The sequence below is a fragment of the Mycteria americana genome, chromosome 9 (assembly GCF_035582795.1).
Source record: "Mycteria americana isolate JAX WOST 10 ecotype Jacksonville Zoo and Gardens chromosome 9, USCA_MyAme_1.0, whole genome shotgun sequence".
Taxonomy (NCBI): Eukaryota; Metazoa; Chordata; class Aves; order Ciconiiformes; family Ciconiidae; genus Mycteria; species Mycteria americana.
In genome coordinates, this window is record NC_134373.1 from 2,515,708 (window position 1) to 2,528,681 (window position 12,974).

The 12,974-nt window shown below is 39.9% G+C and overlaps 1 protein-coding gene across 3 annotated transcripts in view; it reads left to right on the plus strand.

The window, feature by feature from the left end:
• AGAP1 (ArfGAP with GTPase domain, ankyrin repeat and PH domain 1) overlaps positions 1-12,974 on the plus strand; it is a 386,681-nt gene that overhangs the window by 199,836 nt on the left and 173,871 nt on the right. For all 3 annotated transcript variants that reach the window (XM_075511168.1, XM_075511170.1, XM_075511169.1), the window contains one exon: positions 2,997-3,089. In XM_075511168.1, coding sequence (XP_075367283.1) covers positions 2,997-3,089 — 93 coding nt within the window. The remainder of the gene's footprint in view (positions 1-2,996; positions 3,090-12,974) is intronic.

Consider the following 12,974-nt stretch of genomic DNA (forward strand, 5'->3'; position numbering starts at 1 on the left):
GGAATTATTGTATTGAATAAATAGATGACCAGTATTTTCTGTCTAGTTATGAACAGAGTGTGTAATCAAAATATTTTACTGTTTAGCTCTGGGTTTCTTGCTGTGCTTCTTTTCTAGCCTGTTACTTGCTTATGCCTTTATCACTTACAGAATCAAATACATTTCTGTTTAATTGCAAATTAGCCCTTGTTATGTAGCATAGGTAATAGGTTTAGTTCCCTGCATGGAGATCTTTTAGTGTTGGAAGAAAATTGGGTGAAGTAGAAAACAGGATTTTTCTTAAATCGATTACAACTTTTGAGTTGGAATAGGGTTGAGAATTTTAAGCACATTCATGTTTAAGCGCATTAAATGCAGTATCTGATCTTTCTGACTTTGAATATTAATATTTGCTGTAACACTATTGTCGCAATAGCCGACTCTCTACTTAGGTGATAAAATAGATCAAATATTATCAGAAGAGTAAATGTCCTTTGTTTTGTGCAGTGTATTTAACAGGGACAACTAAATAATAGTGTATAGCGCAGGTGGGGGTTTAAGATGCATATGAGGTCCGCTTCAGCAAAGAACTGATTGTAACTGTGTCCAATCCATATGGGGTGAGTGAACTTGTGGCACAGTAAGATGCATCTCCTTTCCCGTACTCAGTATTACCTATCTTACATCTTTGCAGAATTGCAAGCAAGACTTTTTTAAAAGTTAAATTGAACTCTCTCAGTATCTACTATTAGAGATCAGTATTCTTTCTTTTGGGGCTCTCTGGACTGCCGATACTGGATTCTGGTTGTGCCCAAACTCAGGTGCTGTATTCCTCTGGGACTAAATCTTATTTCACAGACCTAACTTGGGTAAGGTTTTATGTCGATGTAAGTCTGCGTATGACTTCCAGTGCAAAGGGGAAATGAGTCAAACGATATTCATGCAGGTGTTTTAATTTTTTTGGACTTTTTCTGGTTTGCTTGAATGAAGTTTTAAATAGAATGACTTAATGTGTAGATGTGACATCAGAAAAAGTCCTAGCAAACGTTGATCCAGTGTGGTTTAGAGTCTATTTTTTCACACTGTAGGATGTAAGATGCATTGTGTGTGCCATAGGGACAAAAGCATAAAAGATCAGAATATATCTCTCTCTCACTGCACGATTTGTCTTTATAAATAGCGGAGCCTGCTAAGATTCTCCCCTTGAAAATTTTATGTATTCTGTGATTACAAGCAGCTAGAATGGAATTTGCCTAACAGAAATTCCTACATTTCTATACTTTTGGCATTTGACAATATTTTGCATATAGATGTTTCCCTTCTATGTGCAATGTGTTATTTCCAGATGCAGTTACTTTTACGGAATGGAAGACATGATGATTTAAAAACAAAAATGAAAAATAGTGCGTAGATATTTAGCCTGCTTTTCACAGGCAGGATCCTTTCTTTTAAAAAGTCAAATAAAAAAGAAACATTCAAGTTGACAACTTCCCTCCCAAGGATTTGGCTACCTTCACTGAGTTTCTTTAAAATGTCACTTACGGGCGCTGTGCGCCATTGAAGCATTGTTTTGCCTTGTATTATTGGGAAGTGGCACTTTCAGATTCAGAAATCTGTCTTGAAGGACGAGGAACAATAGTTATCCTGAACATTGGATTTCATCCCTCCCACTTGTTTTGCTTTCTTTCATTTATTCTTTGTTTAATTCCCCGGCACGTCATTCCATTGCCCCGAACCATAGTAACTAGTGATAGGAGCCCGCTCCCGGCGGAGCGGGGAGAGCAGCACGGGATCCCTGCTGGGTAAATGTGTTGCTTAGAATGGTGTTACTTGAAGTCCTCCTCCGTGGGTTTTCTCCCTCCCCTTCCCTCCTCTCGCCCCCAAAGGCAACTGCTTTGGGGATTTTTTTTTTTCTTCCTTCCACCCCTTCGTATAATACGGAAAATGGGTTATTAGCTATCCGCGATCCTAATCGTTCTCCTAATTCCGGTGTCTTTCAAACATCTCTTCCCACTGAAAAGGAAAAGCGGGATCTTGTGTCGCTCCGGTTTTCATTAACTATCCATTGTGGTAGTGGACGTTGCAAACGTATTCATTTCATATATCATCTCTGATTTGAAAAGCACATGAAAATGTTTTCCCATTTTCGATATTGTGTGAGTAATGTTCCTATTGAAAAGTAATGGAGTGAAGTTGTCACTTGTCAGTTCAGTTATTAAGGAGGATGAGTCTCAGGTCTTCTTTTTGTAATAAAATAAATCTGTCACAATCATTATGCTCGTGCATTCTTTCACAATAATGGACTGGAAACTGAATAACTTCTTAAAATTACTATATAACTTTATAAAGTCATGAAGTGAGCACTGTGAACTTACTCTTTGGGCCGTTCTAGCGTTATAGAAAGCCAAGATCAGGCAATTCGGGTGTTAAACATTGGTTTAATTTTCCTCATGCTGCTTTTTCTTCATTGTGTTCAGATAACTTTTTTTCCAGCATCAATTGCTACCTTTTCTTGTAATTCCGACTTTCTAACCATCCAAAAGTAGGAGGAAAAAAAAACGTTAAAGGCAATATGACCAAAACCAGCATCATAAAATCACATTTCTAAGTAGTTGGTAATTCTAAAAACCACACAGATGAAAGTTAAATGTATGCATGTATATACCAGATTTTTTTAATGAGAAGCTGGAACCTTCATTCCTCTTTGGAGCTACCATTGGAGACTTCAGAAACGTGTCCTCTGATCTGCTGGGTCTTCAGGCAGTGAAACTGTAACTCTTTAAAACCAAACACCATTTCAAACAAGTGGATGGTTGAAAATTAGAGGCGGTAATTCAGTATTCAGATTTTGGAACAGTTGTGTACTTTTGTAGATTCTAACCCGTGCCCTTTAAGTTTATATTTATGTGTCAAAATACTTTTTTTTTTTTTTAATTGCTTTAAAAAGGAAAAAAAAAAGCATCCTCTGTGTGAACTGCTACATTTAATGGAGCACAAACTTTCTTTTTGCTCTGCAGTCTCGGAAAGGGAGTGACCCAGACAAAGAGAAGAAGGTCCTGGAGAGCAGAACAGATAGCATTGGAAGCGGTCGCGCAATCCCAATTAAACAGGTAATGCCGAAATTTTTTTTTTTTTTTTTTGCTTTCCGTAGTTGGAGACACACCTCGGGTCTTAAGCACTCTGATGGCGGCCCGTGCGCCAAGACGCGTTTGATGTGCTCTGGTGATGAATGTGGAAGTCACTCACTTGACATCAATTAGGAGAGGTTCCTATGTGTATTAAAATAGGATCATTAGAATAAGAAGAGGGAAAATGTGACAACAGGCCTAATGAAGTGCAGTCTGCCGGCCTGCATATGGAGCGGGTTTCTAGGCTGTGCTGGCTTCAAAGCTGCCTTTGTAGAGGGGGCTTTGATTGGGCCGTGTGCTGCCAGTCGGCGGGGTAAATCAGATCGCTCTACAAGAGCCCCTTGTGATCGCAGAAATAGCCTGATGTGGCCCTAATTTGCTACTGCAGACGGACATCTGAACACAGTTTCAGGCTGGTTTGTAACAACGAGGCAATTAGTTGTGATAATCATAGCCGGTGTGTCAGCTGCGCGCTCTTGTTTGTAATTTGCTAATGAAGGAATTGTAACTTTGATTAGGTTCAGTTTCATTTAGACCTTATTATATAAGAGAACGTTTACAGCTGTAATGTGTGGCCTTAATTAAACTTCCTCATTACACAACAGGACTTGAATTCAAGGATTTGTTTTGGTCTGTTTTACTAGCCTAGATGCACTTTCATTAGCCCGGAAACTCCATGCTAAATTGTAGCTGTGAACACTCCTTTGAAAGGCAAAAGCAATACCAGCATCTAATGTGAAGTATTTGGGTGAATGAGATCATTTACTTTCTCAAATTAAATTACACTGAATTCACGTGGTTAAGAACACCGTGCTAAGCATTTGTATGGGATGCTTTACAAGTAGTTTCTGCGATACTGTTTGCAAGTATTTACTTCCGTGTGAGTTACTGTGCTGGAGATAGCAGAAGTGCCAAGGGAAGGGAGCTTATTTTCTTCCCACACAGTTGTTTCCAGTTTCTTCTGGTGGCTTTCCTACCCTCTGGAGGGTCACTTGCCTCTTCTCATCTTTCCTCAGTCCACACTTCTTCTTGGCAGGTAGCCCTGGGTCTCCTGTTTGGGAGTGGGTTTGTTGGTGGTTTGGTGTTTTTGGTTTTTTTTTTTTCTTCTTTTTGGAAGTAAGGGGAGGTGATTTTGTACCCTTAACTGTTTGCAGTGATTTTCTTCCTTAAGTGTAGTTAAAAAGACCTTTTGGGACCATCAGGCAGCAAAAGTGCGGTCGTGTCTGTGAATCTCTAGTAGACAAATTTTAATCAAACACACTGCAATTCAGAAGAGCAGTTTGAAACCAGATAAGCTCAGTATTTGGCTCTGCGTTCACGGGAGGAGTTTCCAGGCATTTAAAACAAGCTACAGTTTTGGGGGTTTTTTTCTACAGCTTTTGTATGGTATGAGACGGGTTAGACCGGCTGGAATTCTTTTGGGTAATGCTAATTAAACAAAAGTATCTGCGAACGCAGCTGAGAATGTAAAACTGAGGAGTATACTTTTCAATATTTATTCAAGGCATACATACTGTTCTTTTCTAAAATGCTGTTGTATGAAATTAATTTGATTAAAAATGCATTTGTAGAAAGAGTGTTGTAAGATAAGCGTTTTAAGTGTGATTGCACTATACCATGTTATAATGAAATATCCCCTACAATATCTTGAATTTCTGTATGGAAACATTCTCCCTGCAACCCCTACTTGTATACTGAGTATGACCAATCTTTTGGGAATGCGTACTTTCGTTATTAATCCCAATTATGGTAATTTCATTTTGTCACGTACAAGCAATTCTCGGCAAATATTTGATCAGGTCTGTAGTCAGCAGTTACATCCTATTCATGGGGGGTTTGGAAGGGTGCTAGAAGAAGGGAGGCTGAATGGCATGCAGTGTTGTAGGATAGCTGCTGTCAGTGGTATTTCACCTCTTACATGTCAAGAGAGTGGATTTGGGAGTTCATTGGTTTTTTTCTGCTTTATAGATGGTCTTTGGTAAAGTGTAGGAGACCAGCGTCACCTAGCAATTGAAACAGAAGATGGAGTAGGAAAAAATACTTTTTTGATGTGGAAACATTTAATTAAAGATTGAAATACAATATATATTCATACTGACAATGTTTCATTACAGTTTAAAACCCTAGGTTAGTTTGAAGTGGTCTTTGGTTACAAACTATGCTATTTCAAGCAGAAGTGGTGCCTGAAGTTTGACCAGGGGATAGCTTTTTGTCTACCCACTATTTAGATGGAGAGCTCCTATCGGTGGGGGTGGCACCGAGTTGAATTGCTGATATGACTCTGTTCTCGGTGGGCTCTGCAGGTGCCAGACAGGTGGACATTTCTCTGAGGCAGTAGAAAGTCCTGCTGGAAAAGATGGTGTCTCTCTTATTTTATGCGTTAACTGTGAATAAGACAGCAGGATGTGAAAAGGAACTTTTTGACCTAAAAACTTTAGTATGTCATGCTACTGTGCTTCTTACAGTGAGAAGCCCCTTCCATCTTGATATGTTTCTGTGACAAACGGTCAGGGAATAGAAAGAGAAATCTGTTTTTAGAAAGAATGCAGATTGTAGTATCCACAGTGTTGCTGTGGGAGAGCTGTCGTCTTATATCATTAAAAGACTTTTCTTTTTAATCTTTGTGTCACCGTGTTTTCCAATGTTTGTCTTCCTATCAGCCCAAAAGTCACGTTGCTGTACTACCCCATGCTAGTATCAGGAGTAACCTCTAGTCATGTTAAACGTTCTTGGACTTCTTTAAGCCACTGTTGAGCAAAATGCCTTTGCCAGCTTCGTGCTCATACTCTTCTATTATGTCTTTGGGACATCTTCAAAAGCATGCAGCGACCAGGCCTTTTTAATATCTGTTGTCAGTACTTTGTTTTATTCTCTGTAGGTTCTTACTCTCTGTGCATAGCAGCAATACTTTAAAAGGGCTGCTGGCAAGGCTGTGCTTCTGGTGCAAGGCAGAAGTCCAAGCTCATACTTGCAGATCAGGGCTTGTGTTGGTTGAGCTTATTTGCAGATTTACAAAAAAAAAAAAAAAGAAAAGGCAAGTTATGGTTGAAACTCAAACACAGTGTATTCTCAGTTCACTGCTACTTGAAAAAAAGGTAATTACAAAAAAGCAAATAGAAAAAAGAAAAGTCTTACTATTCAGATGTTGAAATCAATGGCTTGGTTATCCAGTGTATTTGATGGTGCCTGTGGGTTGTTTGTATCTACCCAAGGTCTCTCAAAAATCAGAAATACTATTTCCCAACTTAAAAACAAAACAAAACAAAAAAACCCAACACAACAACAGAAGAAAACCCCACAAAACCAAAACAAGTTAATTGGAGATTGGAAATGTTCTGGTTTTGAGAAAAAAAAAAAAGAAGAAATATCTTCCAGCACTAGAGGCACACATGAAAGGGGGGAGGGAGAGCTGGTACGAGTCAAGTATGTGGGGGGGGGGGGGAGCACAGAATATATATGTGAAAAAGTCAACGCTCTAGGAAGTGTAGAAAAGGTGACGACGAGGAGTTTGTCATTCATCTCAACTACAGTGTTTTTCATAGATCAGGTCTGTATTGCAGCTGTTGAACCAACATAGCTATGGTTGACATCTGTCGTCAAAGTGATGCTTTTGTATATTTGGAGACAATTTAAACTAGTAGAGGAGTGGGGGTTTTGTAGGGGTACTTAATTTCTCTCCTGGTTTCTCTCTAAATCCACATACACATCTTGTGAAGTGAGCTATGCCGGCATAAAGACTTGCTTATAATTCTGTATTACAGCCTTTCTGGGACCCAGGTACCGGCCTGCATGGCTGCTAGAGTTTGGTGTGGTTTTTGGTCGAAAGAAGCCAAGAGTTGCAACCTGCTCCTGAATTCCTGTTCTCTGTTCCTGAATTCCTGAGGGTTTGGGGGAAATAGGCAAAACTGTAAATGGTACGTTTCCTTCCAAGGAAGCACCTCGCTCCTTCAGGGGCTTTTTCCTTAACTTAAGGTGATATGGTCGAAAGGAGTTAATGTTCTTATTCTTTCTGTCCTTTCTAAATGTTAAAAATCTCTTTTCGCTGCAGTGCTAAATATGTTTTTATTGGGCTAAGCCATATAAAACTGGTCTGACGAACCTTCTTGCTCCCAGCAGAAACCCAAAATGTAGGCAATGAAAAGCAGGTGTGTTTTTAAAACATGGCTGCTAACTTCTGCCAAAATACTCTAAGGTGAGTGAAATTTTGGGAATTTTGGCCAATTTCCCGGGGAGGTACAAACACCTTCTGCATGCGTAGCGGTACCAGCATGCCTGAAATCCTGTGCTCTTAGCATCCTTTGAGAACTGTGAGTGCCATAATTTTCCAAAAAGAAAAAAAAGTCTCACTTGTGTGCTATTTAAATATCTTCTACTAATCAAATGGAGTCAGAAAATGTCTGGAACAGTATTAGCCCAAAGTTAAAATCCATAGAGAGTTCTGTAATTCTGAGAAAGAGGCAGTTAAACTAAAAATATTTAAGTTATCTTCTGTAACATTTCTCCTACTACTCTTAAAGCAAACTTAGGGTGAATGGCTTACTCTGTTTGGAGTATCCTCTGTTCGAAACCATTTATTCTGAAAACGAGGACTTGTTCCTGGTAGCCTGAGTGAGTGTTTTGAAGCACGTATTCGGCTGTACAGTTTAGGGTCACATACTTTCTAGGATGGGGGGGGTTGTAGCGTTTTGGGAAGATTACTTTGTTTTCTGTGGTCTAGCTAAATCTTTATCAGCAGGGCATATTCAAATAAAAAAAAAAGCACAACAAGAAAAATAAAAGCAAGAAGCTCAGCTCAGCGGTGAGTGGGCTTGTCATGTATTAATTTTTCATTGCTGTGGAGAATTGTACATACATAATCACTTGATTGCAGTGGGAGTTAGTGAGCTCCTATGGTGTCATTTGCATAAATCTTGTTAAGTCAATGGCAGTTAATGAAGTACAAATGAGCCTGGAGAAGGTGACATGCAAATCGTGGGTGGCAGATGGGAGGTCTGTTTTTGGGATGGCAGCTGTGTGCTTGCCTTTTTTTTTTTCTTTTTTTTCCTCTTCTCTCCTGCCCCCATCCCCCCCAGATTAGAGCGTCAATAAATACGTAAGAGCTGGCCTTGACTTTGTGCTTTCAGACCTTCTTCTATTTGCCATTTGCACTTAATCACAGATGCTCATATTATTACATAGTCCAACTATATAACCTTGACTGTTCTTTTGCCAAAACCTGGTCAAAATAGATTTTGACAGGTTGCCTCAACCCTTGGCTTACCCTGGGAGGAGCTGCACCTCTTGTGCCCCCAAATTCCTGCATCGTTTAGGAATAGCGAGCTTGAAGTCTGGCTTAAAAATAAATGTTCTAATGGTTAATGTTACGCTGATGACATAGTGAAAAATTTGCCATCCATGACTTGCAAAGGTGAACTTCAGAATCCATTCGCTTCTCTTGGTTTGCAAATGGCTTTATTAATGGAGAAAGTCGAATATCTTATTCGGGCTTTACTTTTAGGTGATATTTCAAATTACTTTCTTTGCCTACCAGCTTGGCACATTTAAGTACATTAAAGTAATTTTAATGAAATTAGGTATTTTGTCTTGGTTTTAATTTTTTTTTAAACTCTGAACTGAAAATGGCAATTTTTTTTTTTTTTTTTTTTTTAAGGTCAGGGCTAAGATAGGGGCTTTGTCAGCAAATGGGGGTGGCATCACTGATTTGCTTTTCGTCAAGAAGAGCTTGGTTCCTGGATGCACAAGTTGCAGTTTTTCCTTAAGATGGGCATAAACAAAACTGGAATTTCACAAAGTACAGCTGAATTTTATAAAAAATAGCATTAAACTTGGCAAAGATGTTGAAAATGGTTTCAACATATGTCAAACTTTGCATGGAATAATGTTACTTAGGTTAAATAGCTTCTGAAATATTTGAGAAGGTGTGTGGCGACTTATGATCCCTTATCAGCAATTTTAAGTAACGTTCAAATTGAGTTGTGCGTTCCCGAGAATTTCCTGTTAACTCTTTTTGTTTCAAGCCTGGCCATTGTGTTGTCAATTTTCAATCCCATCCCAAGTGTCCTGGCCTTAGAAGAATATAACTGAAGCAATTGGTCAAAAACTTTCCTATTCAGGGAAGAATCTGTGCTATTTTTAAGATGTACTTAAAAAAGCCAAAATACGGAATTTTTACTTAAGGTTTTTGCTACTGGACTCTTGTAATACATTGTCTGTGTGCTGCTCTGTGGAAAGAATCTCTGGGGAATTGGGAATTGCTTTATTTCTCAATTATTTTGTTTTCCAACCTAGTCTTACCTGGGCACTCTGAGATTGCCAACACCTGCACAACAGCCCCTGGCCTGAGGACTTTAGAAAGTGCCTGAAAACAGAAAGAAGAGGATTTCAATGTAGTTTATCTCAAAATTTGTTTTTACTAGACTTAGTCTTAGCAGTCGCTCTCGATACATGTCTGGGGAGAAGCGTTGCTAGTAAACCCGAGCAGCGTGCCTCTTCCAGCCCGACCAAACGAAGGCTTTGCAGTGGCCGTCTGTGCTGCGGAGGGCGAGGAGGAGAGCTGCAAGGTGAGGCAGGATCTTCTGCTACCAGCTGTTTTCCTTCCTTCCTTCAGCGCGTCCCAAGCTTAGGCTATCCAATTGCATTGCCTTCCTTAGTTCTGATCACTAAATTTCCAGAGTTGTCTTTTTGTAACCTTTTAGCCCAAGTAGTTGGGACTGTAACACATTTATTCCCTATCAGTCTGCATTGCTCAACTTCAAAAAAGAGGGTTTTCAAGCTTAATTTGGGTTTTAATGGACTTTGCCCCATGTTACCTTTCTGACCTCCTGTCTGCCTACTGCTCTGTGCCGCTCAGCCTCCTTCTTCTCTTTGGTTCCCTACAGGTGCAGGTCAGTCCTCCCTCTGCTCGACTGGTGCTTTTCTTCTTCCTAACCTCCTTTTCCTTTGTTAATTTTTAGCTCTAGCTGGGGCCTTGATGTGTACAGTACCGGTTACACAATTCTTGTGTGGAATAACACAACGCTATGTTATCTTGGTCCTTCCCTTTAAACCAGAAAGAACATCGTACCTGAAATCTGTTTTCCCCTAAAATACCCAGGGCTGTCTGTACAGCTGTTAGAGCATTTCAGCAAGTATGGCACTGTCTTGGAAACAGGTTTTGAAAAGAGATCGTCTGCCACCTCTAGTCAGTCAAACCGCTGTCCTTAGTCCTCCTGGTGAGCAGAGCAGCACTGTAATGCTTCAGGCAAGTGTCAGACCCGAGAGCCACCATCGTCATAAACAATAAATGCTTTTTGCAGCAGGTTTCCTGAATGTAAATGTTTACTTTGAGTCTACCAAAAGAGAGAACAAATAAGCAACCATCTTAGCATCTATTCTTGCTTAATTCATCTGACTTGACAGGGTGAAAAAAAGCAGTATAGGAAGAGCAGGACGGACACACGGTGCTACAACTAGTGCGTTAGCAGGCCCTGCGACCCATTGCTGAGCACTAGGGCTTATCCTGTGGCTTCTCTCTTCTGTCTGCATTGAAAATCAGGTTACATTTTGAAAAAAAAATGGCTAATGCCTGTAATGACCAAAAGCATTTCGAAGGAAGGATGGCAGCAAACATCTGGGGGGCACACACAGCTCTAGGATTTACTTGCCTTCGCTATACGTGTGCCTTTGGTAATGCGCCTTTCTGCACAGGTGCTACCTGCAGAGCTCCTGCACCGAAACCCCGGTTGCACTGACACAGAGCCCCAAACCACTGTGATGTGCTGCTTCTGCTCCATCTTCTACGCCAAAGCATTCACCAAAACTCCTACTGCTTTGGTCTTTATTTATTGGTGCTCACATAGGCTTCTAGATAGTTGTTTGCAAGCCAGTATTGGTGTCTCTGGTGAGTGGCTTTTCAAAACTCGGAAATGATGTGATTTACAAGGAACTGGCAGATGACATAGTTTTATTTATTTATATCTAGCATGAGGTGTAATTTCCTCTGTCACACTTCTGTCTAATCACAGTAATCAGTATCCAGATCTGCTTGTACAAACACAAGGGTATGGTTTTTAGCCAAATACTCTTAGTGCTGAAATCTTCTGTGTAATTCCTCCGCAATTGTTTATAATCAGAACATACACATTTTGCTGTGTTTTTAATTAGCTGATTACTAGTTATAAAATGTTTTGTACTCACTGTGGTTCTGTAAATTGTTAACTGGTAGCTACCAGTATAATTAAATATTTCGGAGCACTTGACTATGGTTGCATTGAACTGTGAAGAAATAATGTTATATAGCCAATCAAAAAGAGATACTTGTAAACTCATTTAAAGCGTCAGAGTGTGTTAGGACTATCATGGTGATGCTTATTGCAGGAGAAATTAAAGATACAGTTTTGTGCTAAGAGGCAATACAGAAATTAGTTCCTGAATTAGTTGTTAATTGATTTGGTAATTCCCTCGGGTCCGCATGCTCTTTTTTCCTTTTTCGTTGTTGCATTCAGTTAACAGTGACTATTCCCAGTGCACTTGAAATATTTTTTCCAATTAGATCAAATGTGCCCTTACATCAGAGGAATGGCTACAGCTACATGTACCTGCCTGGAATAATGTTTCATTTGACTGCGAAAGCTGGGTTTGTGTGGTTTACTGTTGATGATTTTCAGATACAATCCTAAGTACTTGGCATAAAATAGCATTAAAAAGTTCCTGGATTTAGTGGACCTTTTTTGGAGTGAAACTCCAAACTTCCTGAAAGGAAGCTGGCTTTAATGTATACCTCTCTGATACCAAACAGTGGAAGGAGATGAGGATGCCACGTGGTTCAGCTCGATGTGCTGCTCTGTTGGACAGCTGGCACAGCCCTGCGAGCTCCAGGCGTTAAACCCTCCCCTGCCCGAGGTTAAGGTTTCTACCTGTCAGTCCAAGGGAATGGTCCCTTCTGGCCCATAGCCAAAGCAGGCAGGCCTGGGCAAGGACCTCAGCATCTCTCAGGTTGAGACAATTCTTCTTTCTTCCCTGTCTGTCAGTCAGTCTGTCCCACCGAGTCATCTGCTTCCACCTACTTTCTGGATTCTACTCTTTTCCTTTCCTGAGACGTCTGAGGGTTGCAGGAGAAAGCTGGAATTTGGGTCTTTGGCTTATAAGGATTGAATTTCTACCATGTTTCTGTTAATTGGTCTCCTGGTATTTGAGAGTCCCTAAAACATGAGTTTTCTGTCTCCCATCCTACAAATCGTCCTTATTTTGTCTCTAAATACCTGCAAAAATTGTGCAGTGATAGTCCCAAGTGTGCTAAGACCAAGGTGAGCAGCCTGCAGCTGCTCCACAGGTGTATTTAAAGATCTATAAATGTGATTATTAATAAACTTTTCAGAGAAATTAACTTTCTATCATTTTTTTGACTGCCTATGACTGTGACCTGAAGCTAATGGGAGCCTCTGGTCCTCGTAACGGGAAGAAGCTGTTGGTTTGTGAATGAATTAACCAGTCTCATTTCAGGGTGGCTTGCTTCATATCTCTTCCCAGCTCAAAAATTTGTCTTTGTGGTACAATGCATGTGATAGTAAATGTAGTATTCTATTTTTTACTGAATTTTACTTAATAAAGAAATGTATTTACATGTTTATTAGTGTCGATTTTGGCAGGAGGCACACAATCCCAAAAATAACATTCCATTTGTCTGTATGACACACGCTCCAAAGTGAGCGAAAGGAGAATACTGCCTTTTAGGGCAACGATGGAAGGTAACAGTATAAAAGAACTTAAGGAAAAAATATGAAAACTTTTTGTTTGCTTAATGTTCTGATATCCACATTAATGCCATAAGAGCTCGTAGATTGCTTATGATTGCCAGTAAGAGGTGTTCAACTTTGTCATCTTATTTTT